General features: G+C 36.5%; 3 protein-coding genes across 24 annotated transcripts in view; 2 read left to right on the top strand and 1 right to left on the bottom strand.

The window, feature by feature from the left end:
* FERRY3 (FERRY endosomal RAB5 effector complex subunit 3) overlaps positions 1 to 11,046 on the bottom strand; it is a 37,902-nt gene extending 26,856 nt beyond the window's left edge. For 17 of the 20 annotated variants that reach the window (XR_010885550.1, XR_010885573.1, XM_067304239.1 and 14 more), the window contains exons 1-8: positions 10,723 to 11,046; positions 8,986 to 9,185; positions 8,527 to 8,672; positions 6,678 to 6,859; positions 4,230 to 4,329; positions 4,022 to 4,143; positions 2,269 to 2,375; positions 1,330 to 1,527 (exon numbers count right to left, since the gene is read on the bottom strand). Coding sequence is in view for 18 of the 20 variants with exons in the window: in XM_067304239.1 (XP_067160340.1) it covers positions 1,330 to 1,527; positions 2,269 to 2,375; positions 4,022 to 4,143; positions 4,230 to 4,329; positions 6,678 to 6,859; positions 8,527 to 8,672; positions 8,986 to 9,185; positions 10,723 to 11,036 (1,369 nt within the window). In the remaining 2 variants the exon portion in view is untranslated. Of the gene's footprint in view, positions 1 to 1,329; positions 1,528 to 2,268; positions 2,376 to 4,021; positions 4,144 to 4,229; positions 4,330 to 6,677; positions 6,860 to 8,526; positions 8,673 to 8,985; positions 9,186 to 10,585 lie in introns of all 20 variants that reach the window. The other 3 variants (XM_067304317.1, XM_067304325.1, XM_067304333.1) reach the window with 3 other exon arrangements.
* On the top strand, positions 11,044 to 19,560 carry RAD51AP1 (RAD51 associated protein 1). Its single transcript, XM_067304346.1, has 9 exons — positions 11,044 to 11,125; positions 11,708 to 11,757; positions 13,199 to 13,340; positions 14,157 to 14,266; positions 15,299 to 15,373; positions 16,037 to 16,189; positions 17,339 to 17,491; positions 18,465 to 18,608; positions 19,429 to 19,560. The coding sequence occupies exons 1-9, from the start codon at positions 11,106 to 11,108 to the stop codon at positions 19,554 to 19,556; spliced, it is 975 nt and encodes a 324-aa protein (XP_067160447.1). The 5' UTR covers positions 11,044 to 11,105; the 3' UTR covers positions 19,557 to 19,560.
* Positions 19,561 to 23,303: 3,743 nt separating this feature from the next.
* DYRK4 (dual specificity tyrosine phosphorylation regulated kinase 4) overlaps positions 23,304 to 23,708 on the top strand; it is a 34,754-nt gene continuing 34,349 nt past the window's right edge. For all 3 annotated transcript variants that reach the window (XM_067304359.1, XM_013948758.2, XM_067304366.1), the window contains exon 1: positions 23,304 to 23,429. The gene's annotated coding sequence lies outside the window, so the exon portion shown is untranslated. The remainder of the gene's footprint in view (positions 23,430 to 23,708) is intronic.

Raw genomic sequence — 23,708 nt, 5'->3', positions numbered from 1 at the left:
AAATAACAGCACCAAAGTATTATTTAACAGTCTGCTATTTAGCATTTTTGTCAGCTTCATGTACCTTTCAACCACTGAGCATGTCTATTTCTTAAATGGCCTTTTGGGAAGGAGAATTGGTTCTGAATAGTGTTCTTGCAACAAACAGCTCTAACACTGCAAGATGCAGACTCTCCTCTTCTCTCAAAGGTGTTTATTACTGCCCTCTGCCAAAAGCTCTCATTCTCACCACAAAACTGACAGAAGTGGCAGGGGGAGGGGGAAGTGCCCAAACTTCACTTGCTGCCTACAGTGGTTTGGGGACTTAGTACAACCAGACCTTCATTGGTGGTTTAAAGTAATACATGCAACTAGATCAAAGGAGCTGAGACATGGCACTGGTTCTGTTCTCCGACATTTTTACAAAGAAGGATGGGGCAGACAGCTGTGGAAGGCACCCACAGTTAAGTTTCCCAAAATCCCTCTGGAAGTCAATGAAATCAAAGTTTGAGAATTACATTTTGGAGGTCATGATATATTTTCTCATTTCCCCTTATTTTCCCTCCTACTGTGGCTGTAAGATCTGTTTGGTGGCTGGTCTCATTTTGTGTTTAACAGTATTACTTAAACGTCTGTCTTATCTTGATGACCCTAGATTTAGTAAAATATATAACTGAGTAGGAGAAAATAATTTTAGAATTAAAGCAATCTGGAAACCATAAAGAGCACACATGCAACTGTAATTTTTACCTCTAGTCTTCCCTTTACAATCCTGTTTTTAGTGTATCAAAGTAGCTCATGCTACTTCCCCTCCCCACCCCTCAATTTTCAAGTTTTTTCAAGAGTAGGCAACTAAAACGCCTATTGTACATTTTTATGGAAGTAATGATGCTGGAGATTTTTAAAACACGTGACATTCTAATACATTTACTATTAATTTGAAATCTTAGCTTTGAGAACTGAATTTTGATCTTTGCAAATAGATTTCAGTATGCTAGTTTGACATTAGAGAGTTACAAGGCCCCACTGAAAGTCAGCTGGTCTAAGAGAGACAAATCAACATCACAGTGTCCACTCAAAACACTTTAGCACTTCTGAGTGCAAAAGTCAGGATAGAGATCAGGGAGATAACAGCATATCAGAGTTCAAGCTACTTAGCACAACTCTGTCACCTGTTCTATCCTTATCTCTTTTTGCATACCTCACCCTACTTTTGTTACCTTTTTGCAAACATGAGGGTCTTCAGTAAATTTTAATTTTACAGGGAATATTTTTTGTGAGAGAAGACAGTAAATGTTACGGAGCAATACTTGTGTTCACTGATATGACAAACCCCATTAGAGGGCTCACCTCTTTTGATGCCACTATACGAACTGATACGGTTATCAACTAATAAAACCAGACCACAAAGAGAAGTTGAATAGAGAGACATTGCAGTTTGAAGCCTGTGAAGTTTTACTCCACTTCGATGATTACGCTTATGTTTACAGAAGTCCAACATATCAGCTCTCAGTAATCTTAAATTATGCATGGTCTTCAACTGAGCTCCTGTATGGAAAGCAAATTCTAAGATCAGTGGAATATAAACGATTTTAATACATACAATAAGGCAGGAAACTCGGGATTGTTCCCTATAAGGGAAATAAAACTAATAATACTCAAAGAAAGTTCTTAACCATCTATGCAGTTTTATATTCATATAAGCAATTAACAAGATAGTGTGTGAAAATACTGCATTTTTACTCTGTCACAAAATGAGGCAGATCTATACCTGAAATGAGCATTTTCCCCCTATTATAAGGCAATGGAAGAAATACTAGTGCAGGCAAAATAAGAAGTCTCTACTGCATAAACACAGAGTAAATATTTCAAGCATTTGTTTTCCTGGTAATTTATCTTGGGAATTCAATTTAACTCCTACTTTTTCTTACCAAATTTATCAAAAGTTAAAATATAATTTTTTAATCACTGCATGTTTTGATGTTAGCATGCTTTTCTACACTAGTCACCTTGCTGAGTGGATAAAAATGTGCCTGTAGAATGTTTTCCATGGGGTATTTTTCAACTGGCTAAACACTGTTTGATACTGTACATATAGTACTGTACCTCTCTTACATATGTAAAAAACAAATAAAACAATTACAAAGTGTACACTATATGTAGACATTTTAATACTGTAAATAATACATAGCTGAGATCCATCATTTATTACTTACTATTTGGCATTTAGCTTAACTGTGATTAGCATTTGTTTTTATGTTTGGTTTTAGTATAGGTTTATTTACTTACCTAAGTGAATAGTAAAGCTTTCTTCTAACAGTCTTTGCTCTTCATAAATTCTTCCATTTCCTTCTACAGATTCTCTCAATTGACTGGGCTGAACCTTAATTTCATCACTAAAATAAAAAAGATTAGCATACACATTTCAGCAGTTTTCTCATTAAGACCAGGAACATTTTACAAAAGTGATCCAAAGTTTGCTTAATTAGTCTATGGAAGCCAAAAGGCTAAGCCTATCTGAATGAACTCCGTTAATCTGAGGTCTTGCACTTCTAGCATGCAACACTCCATCTGAACATGAGTAGGAATAGTAGACTCCACTTATATTACCAGTCTCCTTTGTAAAGCATTTTGAGATTGAGCAATAAACATCAGAATACCTTGTTATAATATAATGATAGGAAAATAGGAATAAGAGAAAAAAAATGAACTCTTCTCAGTCTATTTAGAACACCCAAAACCTTATTTATGAAGTTGCTAGATTTAAGATTTTTCCCCCAAAATGGGAAGCTAGAAAGGCCAAAATAAACTCTCTACAGTGTTAACAAACTAGCAGAAAAGATTTTAGATATCTATTCTGTTCTTTTTGTTTGCTACTAAGTGATACAGTAAGTAACATTTCTGTTATATGAAAGAACATGAAATTCCCTCCATTTTTTTCTGCATCACTGAAAAGTTTTTCTGTTTGTTTTTAAAGTGTCTGTAATTTTCTGTGTTTCATAAAGTTTCATAAATTGCTTGTAAGCAATTTCACTAACTGCAAATGCTTTGTGATCAGATAAAACTGACATACACCATTTAAAAAGTAAAACAAAACAACCCCCCCCCAAAAAGATAACTCCAAACCCAAACACCACCACACACCATGACCTACACCCACCAAAAAAAACCCAAAACCTCAAACCCCCCCAAAAACAAAGAAAACAAAACGGCCGAACAAACGGCCAAACAAACGGCTGAACAAACAGAACCTTCTTCTCTCTCTTCCCTCATGTTCCACATATTCTGCTTCCTTTTCCCCAAAGGAAAAACTGAAAGCATGAAATCCTTTATCACTTTCTCTTATGTTCCATGCCTGCATCCTCTCACCACTGGCATCCACTTTGTTCAAGGGTATCATGTTTCCCATAGATTCCTTCCCGCACCCACCTTAATGCTCTATTCAAATAGACTCTTCTCCTAATACAAGACATTAGAAAGCATCTGGTTTTACTTCCTAGTTTTCAAATAGCAGCAAAGGTAGTGGTTACTAAATTCTGATTTTCCTGGTATTTCCTCAGTTAGAACACTTTTCTTTAAACTGTCAGCACAAGTGGTCACACTAAAAAAAAAAACCCAAGATTTTTAGTGCTTCAGTGACGTACACATAAAAAGGAAGCTTATTAACACAAAATTTATGATGACTGTTACAGTTTATTAAACTGCAATTACTCTGCAGAGCCTCCTTAACTGATAACAGAGAGCACTGTGAAATATAGGAGGAAAAAAAAACAAAACAAAAACAAAAACAGAAATCCTGAGGTGTGTGGATAAAATTTAGTGCATTAGTACAGTTTCTTGTACAGAAAGGGTATAATGTTATACAGAGGGCCCACAATGAAGAAATTTCTAGAAGTATATATTCAGTTATGATGGTTTATTTGCCTTTCATTCTCTATAAATGTTATCCTGTTTAAATAGCTATTCTTAAAGAAAGAGTATACAAAAGCAAGTCCTTTAAATTATTACAGATGGAAGTGAAGTTCACAGTAGAATTAAATACCTGATTGAGCTACTGTTGGGATTCTTTAGGTCTTGATGTAGTTTTATCACCCACTCCTGATATTCCTGCTTTTGGATAGCAGTAGACTGTTTTAATTCATTGGTCCATTTGTTCTCCAAATCCTAAAAAGCAGACAGTGATAAACTGAATGTTTTGGGGTTTGTTAAGACAGTTATTTGCATGATCTATTCTAGTACACTTAGTTTACCTGCTGAGATTCAAAATGCTGAGCTGCTAATGAATTTACATCTTGGTCTGTTAGTGATTTCCCTAGCTCCTGCATCACCTTATCCATTTCTGCTCCTTGTCTGAAAGAGAAGTCAATGAAGATTTGCAACAAGTAAACTGGCAGAAGAATACAAATTGTTGTTGATACAGTCACCCCGATGATGATCAATTGTATCAGTCAGTGCTCATCAGAGGCAAGAGGTGCAAAACTGAATACATAGCTGAAAGATACCTTTTGTGGTATTTTGTCCATCTGCTCGTTCTGAAATCAGGATCCACACGCTTGTCAGAGTGCGTTCTCAGAGACAGTCAAAAGAAGTTAATACAGTCTCTCCAGACACACTATTCTAGTGCTTTACTATTCTTATCATTAAAAGGAATTTTGCTAATATCTGGTCCAAATTTTCCTTGAAGTTCAGTTACACTTTCTTGTCCTGTCTATTGTTCTGTCAGGACATGGAAAAAAGTAATCAACAGCTCCTCTTAGCAGAAGCAGCCCTTTACATGGAGTGGATTGGGGTAGGGGTCTAGAAGAGCCCTGCAAGTGGAGCATTAGTGACTTCAGTGGGGACTGTAAAACAGTGCAATAAGTGACCAGCATTTTATAATGGCTATTTAGTCAGACATTTAATACTACCAATGTTATGGATTTTTCATTATTTTACTCCTTTGAGGGGTTAATGAATTGATCCAGAAAAATAATTTAAAAGTCACTGGACACAAACATATCAAATTTTCAGTCCCAGTACATCAAGAATATTTTTCCTTTACTGAAAATCAGTTTCATACTAGTCCCTCAACCATCAAGTTAAGAGTTTACATATTTTCAATTTAAAATAGCTATTACATTTCTAAAAAGCATGTCCTGTAATTTTTTTTTGTTTAAGAATTTATTTTAGAGCCCATAAAAAGTATCAAATCAAACTCCTAGATACTAAAGCTTGTTAAAGAACACAGACAAAGATCGATAAAGGTTTTAACCCTGTCCCCAGCTAGATACCATAATGTAGATACAACAATTGTTTTGAAATGGTAGTTTTGTTCTGGACCTATTTAGTCCTTTGATTTTTTTTTCTCCAATGCAGATGATACAAACATGTAACCACCAGGAAGTGGGCCAAACACACTACTGTTTTTAGTAGATTAGCTTCCAACTGAAGCTATATTCAACAACAGAAGCTAGAACTGAAGGATTGCCCTGCTACTGTCAGTTTATCCAATATTTTGTCCCTCCTCAATCTTCTTAAGTTCCTGGCTTCTCTCCCTCTTTTGCATTCACCCTGTTCTCCAGCAAGGAATCACTTTAGCCTAGCACAGATTTAGGAAAGAATATCCACAAAAAAAATTAAAGTTGAAGGTCAGGGCTTCCAAATAGGCCTCTGTGTAAACAGAACAACACCTACAGCTCATCTGGGATAGCCTCAGCTGCCACCAATCGATGAAGATTCATGATTATGTCAAGTACATACAACAAATTTCACTGGAGTCAATACACAGCTACACTCAATTAGAACTCTATAAGATTACTGCTCTTAGTCCTAAGTGCTCTTTCTTCTACATGCATAGCTGAGACAAGAGTCCCATAAGCAGCAAGAATTTTATGCTATTACACATCACTGGCAATTTTTATCTCCAAGTCAGAGCTATGTAAAATTCGGTTTGGAAGAACACTGGAAAGAAACTATAGAAGCAGATATCCACTGTAACTTGTGATTCGAAGCTCACATTGTAAGAGGAGTACTGCCACCTGGAACACTAAAACATACCACCTTAGGATATTCTGGCATCTCACAAGCATTCCAATGTTTGTAGCTGGTATCTATACATTTTTGTGTACATTCATCCTCCTTAATCTACTTAATTCCACTGAAAAGAAGCATTGCATGTGCTCCCCCATGTGGACAAAGCAGCCACCTGCAGCTTTTCAAGCTGGGGAACTCCAGATCCCATATAGACTTTCCCAAGTTCCTAATTTAACAGTTTCTGAATTGAAGTTGGTTCAAATCTTTTGCTTATCTTTCCATGTTGTGGAATTGCCAATTTTTCATTCATATTACATTATGCTAACGGTACAAGAGCTATGGCACACTGACTGTGTTTTTTAAATATCCTTAGCCATTTGTTATTACCATACCACTTATGTGGACAGAACACTGGAAATCAAACTTAATGTTACTCAGATGACCTTAGCTCTTATTATTTTTAGTGGCTTAGAAGAATACAAGATAGCTGACCCCAATAACACAGGCTACATGACTAATTTTAAAGAGAGAAACACAAAGTTAAAGCAGAGCTTATATTACCAAATAGAGTTGACATACATTGTCATATGAGCTGTATACACCCAGTGGTATGCACCTACATTTAAGACATTCAAGACATTAGAAAGACAATAAAAAGAAACATTAAAAGGCATTAAAAAAAATACCTTTCTCGCAGTTTTTTCAGTTCCACATCTCTTTCACTTATTAATTCTGAGATACTAACAAAATAATTGTGTTCCAGGTTTAACAGTGTTTCAGAAGCTGGGGAATGTATCAGATCATGATAAACATCTGCAAAATCTTCATCCCAACTGGTTTCTTCAGGTTTTGCATATTCTAATGTTGTCTAAAAATTATAAGAGATTTTAAAGCATATGGTATGTCTAAGGACATATAATAAGAATCCCTAATAAAGGTAGGGCAAAACCAACTGGGCATTCACACTACTGCACATCTTTCAAGATGCATGAATTATGTTCTTCCTAATTTGAGCTCTTTGTATTCTGCTTTAGCTTTTATTATTTTCTCCTTTCCTTTCTTCCCACAGTCTTTTTCTTTCAAAGCAACCAGTAGCAGAAACATTACAGGTTTTGACTCCAGTGAGGAATTAACCATTTTCAGCCATTACCAAGTTGGAAAGAACAATTATTTTAACTTTTCCTATTTTTAAGTATTTAAGGTTCTGAAAAGAATTTCTCAACAATAACATTCCCAACTGATCAATTTTTAAAAAGGGCCCAAAACATCATCTGTGCAAGAAATAATATCTTGCTAAAAATGAGTGATAAACTCAGATGTCACTAAAATTTATTGAATACCACTGACTTAAGAAAAGCAATTTTTACTGAACCAAAAATGGCTCAAAGATGCCAGGTTTGCAAGCCCTTTTAAACTGAAACAATCCTTACTTCTGCAGTCATTCTCACCTAATTCAGCTGAGGAATTGAGATAGTACTATTGAAGTGTAGGACAGAAATAACAATACATCATGTAAGCCTAACCCGTGCACTGAGGCAAGATTTTAAGTATGCCTGTATCATGCAAAAGTGTCTAACTTATTGGTAGAAATCTGTAGCAAAGAAAAGAAGGTAAACTCCTTCAATGGTTTGTCACATTCTCAACCCCACCCAATACAGTTTTTCTTTCCTGAAGGTTAACCTGATTTCATATTGTTCATGTTCAATAAGGCAAAAAATTCTTTGTCCATTCTCTTTATAACACGCATTTATGTTTTGGAATACTTAAGCTTCTGCAATATTCTTCTCTATTTCACAATAAGCAAAGCCAATTCCTTTAACCTTTTCCTCAAAGGCTAAAATTTCTGTCATTCTTTTTTCTCTCCACTAGGACTCCTCTAGTTCATTTACATTCTTAGAGCATTACATGCAAAACTGGACACATTACTCCAGCTAAAGCCTCATCAACACTAAATAATAGTTGCATAAACACAGAAGATGAGCTAAAAAGTTTGTTCCAACCACTCATTTTCTCCTTGGAGTCTTCACAGCTATTTTTTGGATTTGCTGAATAGCCAAAGCAAAGCAACTTCAGGCATATCTAAGTCTGCATCAAATCAAGTCAGTATATTGGGTTCAGTTGAAATATCCCTATGTTATTAAAGAACCGTATGGGAAAGTAGGAGCACCACTTTACCATCTTTTGCTTTGATTCTAATACACCATAACCCTTAGATCTATTTTTGTTTCACTATCACTAGCCAGTTACCTCTCTGTTTTGTATCTTTTGACTCCACTACTTCTTTTTTTTTTAAATCAATAACGAGATAAATTCAGTAAAAACTCAACTAAGAACATGTAGGATGAAGATTCAGTGATCACTTTTGGATTAAAAAAAAAAAAAGAAAAAAAAAGAAAGAACTGATCAGTAAAAGTGACTTTCAATGTAATTTCACATCATCACAGATGTAATTACATCTGTGCATACACACATGCATACACACACACACTCATACAAAGCACAGCCTGAATATTAACTTTTCAGTCTTAATCTTACCTCTTTATAAGCTTTAGCCCAATTATCTGCCAACTGGTTTATATCTACTTTCCCCGATTTCACAGCTTCCAGAGCCATTTCAGCTTCTCTATCATAATCTTTTATAGTTTCCTCTTCTACGAACTTATTAAGCGATTGCTTCAGGTCTATCTTAACAAGAAGAGAATGTTCCATCAACAAAACAATTTCAATAGAAATATCAATAACCATCTAGCAAACGTAGAAAGTTTTTCTGAAAGCCTTTTACTTGGGCATCTCTCTTGCTAGTACTAACAGTCTTTTTCACTAATGTTCTGCTGTTTAAAAAAAAAAAAAAAATGGAGACAGTTCCCGTAAATAACTTTTGGTTTCTTGAAACATGTTATAAGACATTTTATACGTATATATATATATATACATACACATACACACACATATATATGCATACATATGACACTATTTTACAAAATCAATTCTTACCATTTTCTACAATGCATGGTAGATTGTGCAGAAGCATTAGACGTCCATGCAGGTGACTAATGTTCTCTTGCACAGGGAATTTGAGAGGCACTGTAAGCACTAAATGTTGATTTCCAGCACTGAATTTGTATACAAAATCTCTCTCCCTAGCGCAGGCCTTTCCTTTGTTAGGCTTCATCTTCTTGAGATTATTTCCTGCACTAGCAACAAAAACATGTAAAAAATGCTTTAAAAAAAAGGCTTTGTTAACTTGTTCTGGCAAGAAAACATAAGAACCAAGTTTTTCATAAATATGCATCTAAATTTTGATTTCCAAGTCCATAGGTAGGAGCTGAAGTATGAATACCAGTTACCAAAAGTGCTTCCAAAAACCAAGAGTGCTTCCAAACTCTAATTGAGTGTATCAATATGTGAATTTAGATAGTTATTCTTACAAATTGCAGTTATAAGCCTCCTGACTTAAATGCAGGACCAGAACAGAAGGAATCACCATAAATAACCTTCTTTAACTGAGACCCTGTACCTGTTGATATGCTTGTCTCAAAATCTGAAATCCTTGTAGGGTGCATTAGGACTCTCCTTTGCCCAGGATTAGAATTAGGATTCCTCCTTTGCCCAGGAACGCACTTTTAAAACAGGGAGGAGATCTGGGGGGAGGGGAAGGTAGTGATCATTTTTTGTATAAGATTTTGTAATTTTGTGACTTGCTTTAGGATGATTTTTTGTTACTTTTAAAATATCCAATTAAAAACAAGCAAAAGGAAAAGCAAAATAACTCTCTATAGCCTAAATTCATGCTATGGGAGCACACACCTATATCAGGAATTCTTCTCTCCACTAGGACTCCTCCAGCTCATTTACATTCTTTTTTGAGCATTATATGCAAAACTGGACACATTACTCCAGCTGAAACCTCTCCCATGCTAAAATCCACTGTCCAAAGAGATGAAAACCAGAAAATGAAAGAAGAAAGTTTACTTTCCACAGCCAAACTCATGGGACCAGTTTATAGGGTTTTTATTTTGAACATACCTACATTCTGGAAAAAGACTAACCGACTAACAACAACAAAGAACACTCAAGGAAATCAAAGCTAAACCGAGGCCATTCCATGCCCTGTCACAGAGAGGAACTCAATTTGAATAGCTGATGAACATCTTTGCACTACTTCCCGGCAAAACTTAGGTTTAACGAGGAAGAAAAAGGATGGTACAAGGCGACAACCCCCCTCTCTGATCCCAGTGCAACTGGGTACCCAGCCTGTCCCTGAGAAAGGGACAAATTCCCTCTACAACAACAGCGCTGGCGCCCTGAAGTCCACCACAGGCTCTCGGGTGCCAGATTCGGCGGCCCTCGCTAAGAGAACCAGCACCAGCTCTCGTTACTGGAAAGCAGAGGCAAGGCTGCTGATGGGAAGCGCTGGGAGAAGACTCTGCTCGCGCTCCCTCCCCTCCCTCGCGGAAGGCCCCGAAACCCCACGGCAAACAACCCCTCTGTGCTACGGGTCACTAAACCGTGGAATTTCAGGCCGAGAGGGAGGCCCGACACCTAAGGATGTCGCCAGGCCTCTGCGCGGCGGCGCCAGGACTCGGGGACTCACCTAGGCGGGGCCGTGCTGCCGCCCGGGGCCAGGCGGCGCTCAGCGGCCGTTGGCGGCGGCCCGTCGCAGGTCAAGGATGGGAGCCACTTCCCCCGCCGCGAAGGGCGGGGGCGGAGCCCCCTTCCCTCTTGGCTCACCTGAGTCCCGAGGGGAAAGGCCGGCGGGGGAGCGGAGGCTTCTGGCCGGCCGGCGCGGGGGCGTGGCCCCCGTCCGCCGAGCCGCTAGAGGAAGGAGGCGACGCCGGCCTGCTCCCGCCCTCCTGACGAACCTGCGCGTCCGCAGGCGCAGATTCGGCCGCGAGGAGCCCGCCGCCGCCGCTTTTTTCTCCCAGTCGCCCGCTTTGTGGCGAATGTGCCAAGCTGGCGACGAGACCCGCTCCTTGCTGTTGTTGCCGGCTCCGGGCGGGGAGGGGGAGAGGGAGACGAAGAGGAAGAGGAAGCAGTGTCGTCATCGGACGCGGCGCTCGGGTCCTGCCTGAGGGAGGCGCGGGGCCGTCGCGCGGAGCGGAGCGCAGAGGGAGATGGCGCGACCGGTGCGGAGGTGCGTGTGGCGGCCCCGCACAGCGCGGAGGGGCGGTGGGAATCGCCCCTTTCTCGGAGATCGCCCACCCCGAGAAGCGCAGAGGCGCCGAGAGGCGTTTCCTCGAAGGGCTGCGGCGCGCGCCCGGCGGCCGTTGCCGCCTGGCGGTCCGTTGGGCGCCGTCAGAGCCAGTGGGGCTTGGGGACGGAGCTGAACGCGACCCTCGTCCCCGGGTCGGCTGTGGCCGTGCTGCCCTCCCCGTGAGCCTTGGGTCTGCCTCGGTAGCCCGAGGAAGCAGCAGCTCTGGGTCGGGTAGCCGAGAAGTCTGTGTCCCGCCAAGAGCAGCCCGCCCCGGGCCCCCTATCTGAGGGACCAGCCTGTACCATTTCAGACCTCAGCAACACCCGGATTAATGGCAGTGCGAAGTAGGAAACAACCTAGAAGCTGCATGGAAAGCACATTTCAATAGCAATAATTATGCATAGATTAGAGCATACAGTATGGGTTTTTTCTCTCTTTTTTCTTATAATATACCCAAAATTGAGCATTAGCAAGTCAAGATTCTGAATCTGAGAGGATTAATGGTGTATGTTTTTGCCACAGGAACAAGAAAATTGTTGACTATTCGCAGTTTGGGGATTTGGATAATGATGGTAAGTGGTCTGTTGTTATACACACCAAAAAAGCCAAACACTAATGCAACCACCAAACATATTGGCAGATGGTCTTTCTTTTTGATGAATCAATTCAGTGACAAGGTTGTCATGGTTTTCGTTGGAAGTAATCTAGGCACACTGTTAAAAACCCTAATTCAAGAAAGATATGATGACTGTAAACCAGAGTGTAAGAACAATATATCATGGCACTGGTGAATACATTCTGTTTTGTTATTGCAGGAAACTGGTTTGTTTCCCCCCCTCAGTTTTCAGTGATAATTGCTTGTTCGATGTCCTCCTGATGATCAGTTCACAGGATTGTAACTCAGAATATAATGGAATTTTGAATCATCAGTACGTGGATGTAATGTTTCTCCCATAGCTCTGTATCATGATGGTTTTGGGGCATATAAAGACATAGAGGTCAAATGGTTTTAGTGAAATGAAAAATAGACTGCAGGCTATTCGTTTTCATTCGTTTCATTCGTTTGCCTCTAAACCCTCTCCGTGTCACACATTTTCCGTACTGAATTTGGTTACTTTCATGTTTTGGTTTTTTTTCCTGCACTGTTTGCAGGATCAAGGGAAGAGTTTGAAGTGCGGGGAAGTCAATAACGTTGAAGTGAGTAATGTTTGTGAGTCATGTAGATAACCCAGTGTCATAGTTTCAGGAGTTTAAACATGGTCTACAACTTCTCTTAGTTTATGAGTGAGCTGTTTTAATATTAAAGAAGAGTCTAGTCTGTTTTCTTCTTAAGATATTGGTTAGATACTTTTTTTTAGAAGTGTTAGTGATCTTATATAGGGTTGTGCATCATTTAGAGAGCACTGAAATTTATTTTATTTTTCCTTATTTTGAACTGTGATCTGCAGTGTTTTCAGTTAGAAGAAAGGCAGTTCTCGTGCCTTCTGTTTTCCACGAAAACTAGAGATGTACATTGTATTTGGTAAGAAACAGTATGAGAATGGTAAGAAAAGGGGGAGAAACCTACTTTTTTTTTTTTTTCAGAGTGAGAGTCATTTAGAGGAACAATTCCCAAAATACAAAAAACTGTAACTATTGACAGTGATTACTGTTAAAAATTATTATTGTTCAATGTATCAAAAGGTGAACTTCAAGTTATTTGAAATCTGGTAAAACATTGAAGATTGAAGCTTTATTGCCATATTGGTAATAAAAATTGAAATAATCACCTCTTAAAAGCATCCTCTTAAAAGAGAGGGTGTTAAGTTTTCATTTAAAATACCTTTAAGAACATTTTAGTTATACTTGGCTTCTTCTTTAAAAACACAATTAATTTGAAATGGGTCTGTGTGGGTGCAATTGTTTGGTATATTCTCAGTGTGTGATGAAATTAATTTGAATGACTTCTTTTTGCCGTGTGGAAGAATATTATAGGAGAAAACTAGTTAAAGCTTGTTAGTGTTTCTTCAACAGATGAAGATTTTGCATGTGTAGCTGCACCTTTAAGCAAAAAATCCAGAACACAGGTCAAGGAACTGAAGAAGGAGAAAAAAGAGAAGCAGAAAAAGCCACACAAAGAATTGACTCCATCACAAAAGGAGATACCCAGTAAAAGGTGGGAGATGCTGACATGTGGTTAACTGTGTGAAGCAGAAAGCTGGATTTCAACAGCAATATTTGTTTTTTCCTTTTTTTCCTAGAATTTTAAACAGCCAAGAGTAAAGAACTAACATGTTGGTGTGATAACAGTTTCAGATTTAGTGGTGCACTTGTGAATCAAAGATACTGTAATTACACCCAGCGTCAAGAAAACTTGCCTGAGTGCAGTAGTGAGCTATCTTTTACATATAAAAGCTTTTACAGCTCCCCAAAACTCCAGAAAACTGCCTGCGTGCAGAAGCAGGTTTGTAATCTAAATTGTGAAAGCTGGTATCTGATTGTGTCTTGATATTTCTACAGTACAAAACAATATTAATAATTCTGAATTATTTCAGGTCTCCTTAGGATCCCAAACTGAGAAAGATAAAGACAAGTTTGATTAAAAAAGAACATATTTAAAGTTTGATAGAAAATATGAAGTCAATGAAAAAATGTAATATTCTGATTATTTGGATGGTAATATTTTGTATAAATATTCCATTTCAATACAGTATTTCAAGCAAATATAAAAACATTTTCTAATACCAGTTATTAGTTAATGTGTACAGTGCTTCATAATCATAATACTTCTCAATATGGTGTGCTTTAAATATTAGTGTGTACTTTGAATGTCTAAGACTTTCCAGGAAGTAATTTATAGTATGGTGTGTTATAAAGTATGTATTGCATGTTAATTTTTGTACAAGCATTTGAATTTAAAGTTTAGCGAGTCAGAAATAGCTCTGTAGCACTCATTTCATGGTTTTAGTATGTAGCATGTTTATTTTTTCAGGATATCCTTGGATGACAAACTTTATCAAAGAGATTTGGAAGTTGCTTTAGCCTTGTCTGTCAAAGAGACATCTGCAAATGTCCTTGAGATGCAAAATTCAGAAGAACAAGGTTATTTTACAGTTCAATGCATGTCAGCATTTCCCTTCCTGAGCTTCTCCTTGCTGATATAATGCAATTTATCATAATTTGTAGTTGCCTTTCTAGCAATCACTTCCTATGCTTTGGAAGTTTGAATAAGGACTTTATATGAATTTAATTTAAATAAATTTATTTATTTAAATTTAAATCTGTTTAAAGAATTTTTAAATAAATCTTTTTATTCTCTAAAATATGTACTTCAGTCTTTCCAAAACATGTAATGTACTGAACGATGGTTATTTTGTTATTCAGAAATTCCCACCAAACTTTTATTTCAAATATTAAACACTTAGGTGGATAAAGTTTTCTGGTAAATGATAGCTTTCCTTCATAGAACCTGATTTTTGGAGCCATTTAACTAACTGGAAGTCTTTCATTAAATTTAAGTAGTGGAGGTGAATAGGATTCAATTTCATGTGATAAATATGAACTTAAACTTTAGAGAATTCAACATCATTTACATTATGTGACTTGGACTGTCACATTGTATGCTTTGCATACTAAAGGATTTTTCTTGATTTTAACCTTTGCAGGAATGAAAAGCTGTAGTTAATCTTTTGTTATAATTGAACTTCCAAATTATGAGGAAGGGGGAAAATATAAGTAAAATGTTTTCCCAAATAATTCTTGTTTTAATTGTATTAATTCTCAGTAGTTAAACTTTCTTACTGTTAATAAAGAGCTATACAACCTTTATTTATATGTAGTGAATTTGGACATGACGTAATTTATTTTACAATAAAAAATGCTGAAAGTCATGTATTTTTTTCAATGTGTCATGATCAGAAAATAAGAATTTCTAGGTCTGTCTTCTTCAGTTCATGGTTTTCCTATGAGAAAAATAACTTTTCTATAAGATTTGCCAAATACATAGTTTGGTTAAAAAAAGCTAAAAATACTAGCTATTTTCATTTCTTAATATCTTGACTTTTTATAATAGAAATAGTTTTAAAATACTAACATTTTTTGTTCTTTTTTATTCTTATTTGGGTCCTAAAACAGGTAAGAATATCAGATCAGAAAATGTACGTGGGAAACCCCTTTTTTCCAACTGCAGTGTAGACAGTGAACTTCTAGGTAAGTTGTTTTCATACCCTGTCTTTTCAAGGAAGTGTTTAAATTTGTGTTTAAATACACTTTTCTATTCTTTGTTTCCAACAATTTCTGTTTTTATTTAGGTGGGAAAAGAATCTTTATTTTAAATTATGCTTAGTTTTGAAGGATGCATTCTTTTTATTTTAATTAAAAATTTGTTCCCAGTCTTAAAATTGGAAAACCTTTGCTTCGTGATTGTTAATTAGAAAAAGCAATAGACTTGCGATGTTTTAAGATACTGATTTTATTTACTTCATCAACAAGCTAAGGATAAATATCCTCAACTCCTTAATGGGTCCATATTGTCTAAGCATTCATGGATCAAGTAAATGTTGCCAAAACATTTGCTGTGCACTCAGAATTTTTTTCATATTTCTGATTTTATTTTTGATCTTCTGTCCTTCTGTTGGTTTGATTACAGATAAATATTGCTAACTTTTGCTAGCAGAAAGTACAGGTTTGGTCAGTTAAAAGAGTAAAATGAGAATGATGTGAAAAAATGCAGATAATATTATTCTATATAATGAACTAAAGTAAGTAACTAGATAACTAAAAATGAATAACTAAAATCAATTCTGGACCCCAAGACTTAAATACCTGCTTCTTTTTAAGTATGCGAATACTTAACCACCTTTTGTCTTCCAGGTCTTAATCAGATTATAGATGACAACGTACCTACAAGTCATGACGGGCAAAGGACAGCGGCAGCTAAAGCTCTGTCACAACAGGGGAAGTTACTGACCATTGAAAGTGATGACAGAGAGCATGTTATTGACTCTGAGCCAGAGTCTGTACCCAGTAAGTTCTCTTCTATAAATACCCTCTCCTTTGATGTGCTTTGAATGTGATTAATTACATTCAAATTATATTTTCAGTGAGATGTATACTGGTTCTACTGTATCTTCGCTTCCCCATTACTGAAGCATTGTTACTAGTGGTGTCTCAGTTGCACTCTGGCAATAAATCTAGAGTGAAATGCTTAAATGGTCCTTGGGACTTATTTATACAATTTCTCAAATTGGCAAACATAATACTGCTTCTCTGTGTTTGCTGCACTATGTCAGAAGGAATTTCTTCTACCTTCTTTGTCCAGGAAAAATGTTTTTTGCCTCCTGAAAAAGCCTCTGCTCATTTTTCCAGTTATAGTCTGGGGTTTGCATCAAAACAATGACTCTAGAGAAATGTCCAGTGTTAGGACTTTCAGTGTCAGCATTGTCTAAGCTTATTACAGAAGTAGCCTCCCTTCTCTCCTTCCTCTGATTCTCAACACTTAGAAAACCCTGCTGCATCAGCTCAGAGGTCAGTCTAGCCTCATATTCTGCTTCTGGCGGGGGCCTATTATTGAATGCCTAGAGAGTATGATAAAGATCTCCCTTCTGTTCACCATGTCTCTAGTCATTATTTTGTACCTTACTGCAAGGCTTATTGGAAAATATTTCTAAATAATCAGTGAAAGAAAATATCTGAGAATAATCCAGATATTCCCACTGATAGAAAATAATTTTTAGGATATGCTAATGTCTGGGTGTTTGGGTTTTTTTAAATAATAAATCTTTAAAATCTGTACAATTTTTCCACTGTAAGTATTCATGACTAAGAATATGTAAAAATCAAAAGTCTTGCCAAATGATTTTAACTTTTTCATATCACACTTGTAGAATATTTTTGATTGCTAACTAAACTGTTAAATGCATTATTGTATGCAGTTTATATCTGGGTGTTATTAAAATACAGAGAGAGAAACCTGTAAATACAGATTTTTTTTTTTTTTATGGCAGTCATTTCTTTCCCAGTTCAGTGAATAATTATGTGTCAATTTATTATACTGTATCTTTAAGACATCCTGGTTCTTTATGTTCAGAATGGGATTAGAAAACCCTAGAGTAATATTAAGTTACATTGCCTGTAAGAAGATGTGAAGCTTGAGACCCCTTTTCTTTGCTATAGGTGAGGAATCAGAAGATTTAGTTTATAGTGAAGACGATGATGAAGACTTTGCTATGAAAAAGAAGAAAGCCAAAGGAAATAAAAAGGAAACTAAACAAAAAATGCAAGCTGAAAGAGAAAAGGGAAGTCCCAAATCCAAGATTAAAACTACAGGTAAGTTTGTATAATGAATTTGAAATTGGCTTCTTTATAATAAAAGTATCTTTCCTTTTCATTCTTCACAGTAGTCACTTTTTTGATATTTATCATCATTTTTCATATTTAAAAACAAAGTATCTTGGCAAAAAGACCTGAAGAAGTAGATGAAAATGGCTGACAAACTGACTGTTCAGGATAATTGCAAAAAATGACCATATGCAGAGTAAAGACAAATGCAGGGGAGAAAAAGTTCTGAAAGAAAAAAAAGGCTTTATAGTAAACTCTAACACTGCTTACAATACAAGCAGAGGAAAGTGAATGAACAGTCATTTTTTTAATAACTGTATCTAGTTTTTAAGGAAAAGTTAAATAACAGTGAATGATTTGTGGATTTTTTTTTTTTTAAGTTTGTTATAATCTCAGGGCTTGTTCTTGCAGTTCCATCTATAGATTTTGTAATCCAGGAGTGCTAAACAATGCTAGTGCTACTAAACACTCGTGAAAAAGATTAAATATGCATACCTTTTAGAATTAATTGTCACTGTATTGCAAAGACAAATTACTTTCATCTAGATAGCTTAAGAAAATTCTTATCCTAGTGTTAATCTTGTGTCTGACTGGATAATGTGTTTTAATTTTAAGTCTGGGTTTGCAGTCTGTAACTTAGTTTAAATTTAGTTTTAGTTATGATAAGAAATGATTTGCTTTGTGGATCTGACAGAAGATTCTTCCTTCTTAGAAATTTAATACCTGGCATGTCATTAACAAAAATTTGTTGCAGTGCTTATTTTCAAACCAGGATTGAAATATCAGGGTGTAACAGGATTGGCTGTTTAAATATAAATTGTTGGTTTGAAGATGTGACACTCTAGTAACATGCACTTTCATTTCACTCAGTTCAGAGAGGTTGTGCTGTACTGTTTTGCAGTGTGATGATTCCTCTGTTAAAGAGTATTTTTTCTAAGGTCGCTCTTATTTGCCAACTAAGTATTACCTGTAGTTTCCACTTCATGGATAACAGAACTAAAATCTGAGCCAACACAAAAGATGTCCAGTTCTTCAGAACCAGTTGGAAGACCTTTATGCACATCAAGTCCTGTAACAGACAGGAAACCTAAATGGATACCACCAGGTATATGCAAGACTTATACTATACACAGATACATTGGTTGACTTCAGAAATAAACAGTATTTCAGAACAACTGCTGCCCTTTTATAATGCAAGATAGTCTTCTAACCTTAGAATTCTTTGAAGTTACTGCTGTACTACTTTTCCTTTTCCAGCATCCTTAACTCCTGTATGTGGGGAGGTTAATAAAAGGTTTTTCAGAGTGTGGATCAAATCTTAATCAACAGATTGTCTCTTGGCCATTTCTCTAGATAACTTTATCTATCTCTAGTGCATGGTGTATTATTATCTATTCTAAACAAATAATAATAGAAAAATATTATAAATATATATTTTTATGGTGTTTAAACATGCTGATGCTGACTCCTGTTTCTTTTTAAGTTTTCCTTCCTATTTACCCTCCTTTTCTGCAAACATTTCTTTTCTGTTTGCCTCCTTACTCTTCAGCCTTCTTTCCCACTTGACATTGTGTTCCCTTGTCTGGTTCTGTAGGGAGTGCCTAAAAAACGCACAGCAGATTGCATTTTGGGAACAGTTGTTCTGTAGTTGTCCGGCACTGTGTATTGGTATCACTCCAGTGTGTTGCTGGTTACTTAAAACTGTGTGCTATACTTGCCACATTGGCTGCAAAATAGATGCTGTGCTAGTATGCTGATTTTCTGTAGTTTGTGGCTTCTGTGGTATGTTGTTCAGACCCTTTTGCAATGTCTTTAGAATACTTTTTTGTTCTCCTATGAAAGCTATAAAAAGACAACAATTGTATGGTGGTTTTTTTTTTCTCTGAATTTCTTACACCTTATTTTTGTTTTTAAATTATTTTCAGCTGCATCAGGAAGCAGTAATAACTCAGTGAAATATGTCTCGGTTAAGTCACCTACACAGTGTCTTAGACTTGGCCTCTCTAGACTAGCAAGAGTCAAACCACTGCATCCAAGTGCTGCCAGCAGTTGAATGGTCAGTGACAAGATGCTACTTGAAGGACTGTATTTGGAAAAGACTTCGAGAAATGTTTTGCTTATAAATGGACGGCAGAAAGCCAGTGGGCAGTAAAAGCTTCATGGCATTATCTGTTTTGTGGGACAGTCATTTTTGTACATGTCTGAAACTATAACGAATTTTTATTCTGAAAAATGCTAGGCATCCTTAAGTGCTCTTGAATAATTATTTAATCCTGGTGACCTCTGGGTCACCAGCTTTTTGATGGATTATACTCAGAGATATGCATTTGTGATAATTTTAACTCTCTGATACCTAGACTCTTGGCCTTAATATAGTCTAGACAGCACTGTGTCAATTACAGAATTTAATATCTCAGATGGATTCTTAACGCAAGTGAAAGTCACATATTTAAAAAATACTTCTTGAAAACGTTAAGTCATCACTTTCCACCCTCCTGGAAATATTTTCTCCACTTTTTCTCAAAATTAGTTAATGTTTGCATATCTTATACTTGGATTTTATTGATTTTTATGTATTATATTTATATATATGGATGCTATTTAGAACATATTTTTGAAAAAAAAAGTAAAATAAAAGTCTGATCATGGTAGTTGTTTTTATTAATTTTGAAAATCATTTCTAAGTTTTAGCTGTAGTCCTGCAAATATTTTTGCATGTGAATACTTCTATTGGAAGTCAACAGCATTAGTCAGGCTCAGTCCATGAGGTTTTTGCTTTGGGTTCCTTAGTCTTTGAGGACCATAAGACCGTGCATAGTTACTGGATTTTATGAAGTATTGAAGTAGTAGTTACTGTACTGTATCATGAGATTGAAATCCTACTTTTAGACATGGTTAGTCCACAAACATAAATAATTTTCTATTTAAACATAAAGCTACCTAACTCCTCTAAAGTCATGACTGTCTTGAGTAAATACCCTGCATGATCTAAAGATCACCTCTTGCTTCAGAACAGCAGAGAGATTTTTTGACAGCTCTGATTGCAACTCTGGATACATTATTTTTAGAGATGGAATCCACTCTAACTTAGTTTAAAGCTCCCTGTGCATAACATTTCAGTTCAGTTTGGTTGCTATGACCATAATAATGCAGATTTGTCATAGAAAATATGGCTGCATCACAGAAATAATCTGCAAAATTCCACTGGCCTGAAGACATCATGCTCCAAGACTAATACATAGGCCTCATCCTAGACAATCTTAAGAAAAAGAGATTGAAAATGGCAAAATCTTAGGGACCCAGCAGTGTGAAATTTCTTTGAATATTCCTGTAGCAGCATTATATACCTCCAGATGTTCTTCTATGTCATCAGTGCATCTCTCACTTGATACTCTCTTTGAGAGTAGACATAATGCCGCAAAAAAAGAGGAAATCACCAGACAAGCAAAACCGGTAGAAACCTACAAAACAAAACCTCAGGTTAAGTAGTGCTGATTGGTGGGATGAATCTATGTGTTTGGGTACACCTACTGCCTCTCCTCATTCTTGGTGCCACACAAGTCCCATAGACTCCATTCTAGAAAATGGTGATTCACTGGGCATTTCATGGAAGACATCTTTGTGCATTAAGATCTATGAACAACAGGCTGGCAAATAACATTGATGCTTTGGCTCAGCAGCTCTTAAGAACTGCTGGTTTAGTAATACCTTTTAATATGTTAAGGACTAGATGTTAGATTTGATATTCTTTAATAATAAATACAGAGTATTATTTAAAGGAGGATATTAAAAAGCAATAGCCGGACTGGGCCTTCTTGATTTGGAAGAACAAATGGTTTCAGAAGATGCTGAACGGGCTTGCAGCAGACATGGGTGTCTGGAAACTCCAGCATTAGAATGAAAACAAGCTTTTGAATCCAGCTCTCATTCATTTTTCCTGATTTATCCACACTCACGGACTCTATTGTATAGCCTACATTCATAATCCATAGACAACTTGCATTCATTTTCGGTGGGAGTTTTGGTCACTGGTGAGATTAGAAAGGGTGCTAAAGAAATCCTTACTGTGTCTGTGAAGCCGAGATAGTGCACTAAATTTGAGTTCCTCGGTGGTGCTCAGAGAACACCTGAGATAGCATGTTCACAGACAATTATTTCTGTGGTGTTGAAATATCACAGTGGATTGAAGGAGAGAGATGGATAAAGAGATTTTGACTTGGAAGAATAAGTAGTCTTCCTTAAAATTGAGTTTTGTCAATATTTTATGAATACTATATAATTTTGTCTTCATTCTGATTTTCTTGTCTATGTAGAGACAAAATAACTTCATGAAATAAAACAAAAACATTAAAAATATAAATAAAATAATCTATACAATTATAATTGAGGGAGTTAGGGATAAATAATTGGTGATTTATGAATTAGTGGAGTAGATAATGTAATGTGTGAGTGATCTTTTATGATAAAAGCTAGTGTTTAGTGTTAGAGATGCTTTTTATAAAAACTTTTTTCTGCTTAAAAGTTTTTGACAATGATTTGTTTAAGCTTTGTTTCTATGCTCAGACTCAGCCCTACATTGAATTTTTTATATGTCCGATTTCAACAAAAGATATCTAAGAATTTGTTACAGAAACTATCATATCTGTGATAGGAGAAAATAAATGTGGAAGAGATTCTGAGCAGTCATGTAGTTCATCCCCAGCTTGGAGGCAGGATCAGTTACTTGCTTGTCTAAATCTTCTCTTAGAGGGATGGAGTTAGCCCAGCTTCCTCGGGTGATCTAGTCCAGAACTTCAGTCTAGCAGAGCACACTGTTAGAAGGCTTTTCAGTAGTGGTAGTGACATAAAATCTTTGAGTTTTTCATTTATCCTGTAGACTTGTTACACTTCACTGCATCTTCAGCTGTAAGCTGATCTCTTCAGACTTTCTTGAGCTGGAGTTTAGTGAAAGTCTAGTGTTGATGTGTTGTCATATTGCTTGCACTTCCTTGTGCAATGTAATTCCTCCTCTTTCTCAAAGCGTTTTTAACAAACTCAGGGCTGGAAGGGAATGAAAGTACACTTTACTGTTTGTTCAGTAGCTCAATCAGCCTGAGAATGGATATTGTCTTAGTATAGTTTTGTCAGTCTGATATTTTCCTTTGTGTTTCTCTGTCCTCTTTCTGGTAACATGCCTGGGAGGCAGCATGTGAGAAAATAAAAATTTTGCAGCCAAAAAATTAATGCAACTTAACTGACCAGAATTTCTGTAGCGAGCAATTACTTCCATTTCTTTAGAAACATCTTGTAGAAAATGGTATGTGTAGAGGATAGTATGTGTCATATCTCAATGAAATATGAAAAATCATTAGCCACCACTAAATATAACTGTCCACTGTACTCAAATACATGTAGTGCCACCATCATCTGTCATTGCAAAGCATTCCTTTATTGACTTCTCTGGTGTTTAGGTAGCAGACTGGTTGTCTGTTTGCTCTGGATACATTATCAATCATGTTACCATCATAAGGCAAAAAGATCACTATTTCAGCTTTTCTTATTTCTGAAAAAAATAATTTTAGTTTTGATTCAGAAGCTCTCAGCTTGTTTATAGTTCATTATATGATTTAAAGGTTCTGAAACCCAGCCCTCATTTCCCTGGTCTGTATTGACTATTTTTTTCAGATACTCTATTAATGTGAAATGCTGTATCTTTCCAGTAGCTAAATATTGAAGGTATAATTTACTGCTTTCTCAGAGCTGCTTAATATAATAAGAGAAACAAACCTTTTCTGATTATTTTTGTAATAGGAACAAAAATGCTAAGCTTGTCAACTGCATCATTAAACTGCACATCAATTCCACAGCCTACTCTTTCCTAAACTCCACTGGAATTTTGGACAGGGGGTTTTAGATGTGCTTTACATGGTGCCCTGTCTATAAGCAGGTAAATATGTCTGTCATGTTTGATCAATTTTATTGTCTCAGCTTTCTTTACCAACAGACTATTAACATAGTGCAAACCACAAAGATGCAAAGCCAATGTTACCACTTCCTGTGATCTATGCAGAAAACTGCACTTTGCATTTTAAACAGTTTGTCCCAAAGTTTCAAAGAAATGTTGGTCTTTCTCCACTCATGTGTGACATCATTTTCTTGAGAAGTTCAAAAGCTGTGAAAAAACAGATCTTATTTGAATTAAGTCTGTTTCTGCTGTGCTAAATCT

This window comes from Apteryx mantelli, chromosome 1, assembly GCF_036417845.1.
Source record: "Apteryx mantelli isolate bAptMan1 chromosome 1, bAptMan1.hap1, whole genome shotgun sequence".
Taxonomy (NCBI): domain Eukaryota; kingdom Metazoa; phylum Chordata; class Aves; order Apterygiformes; family Apterygidae; genus Apteryx; species Apteryx mantelli.
This window is presented reverse-complemented; position numbering and strand designations above follow the sequence as displayed.

Bases quoted from the DNA above. Each gene is read 5' to 3' on its own strand.
- RAD51AP1 (XM_067304346.1), top strand. From the start codon at position 11,106: ATGGCGCGACCGGTGCGGAG. The intron at 11,758-13,198 runs GTAAGTGGTCTG...TTTCTTCAACAG, and splicing joins TGGGGATTTGGATAATGATG to ATGAAGATTTTGCATGTGTA. The intron at 15,374-16,036 runs GTAAGTTGTTTT...TTTGTCTTCCAG, and splicing joins TGTAGACAGTGAACTTCTAG to GTCTTAATCAGATTATAGAT.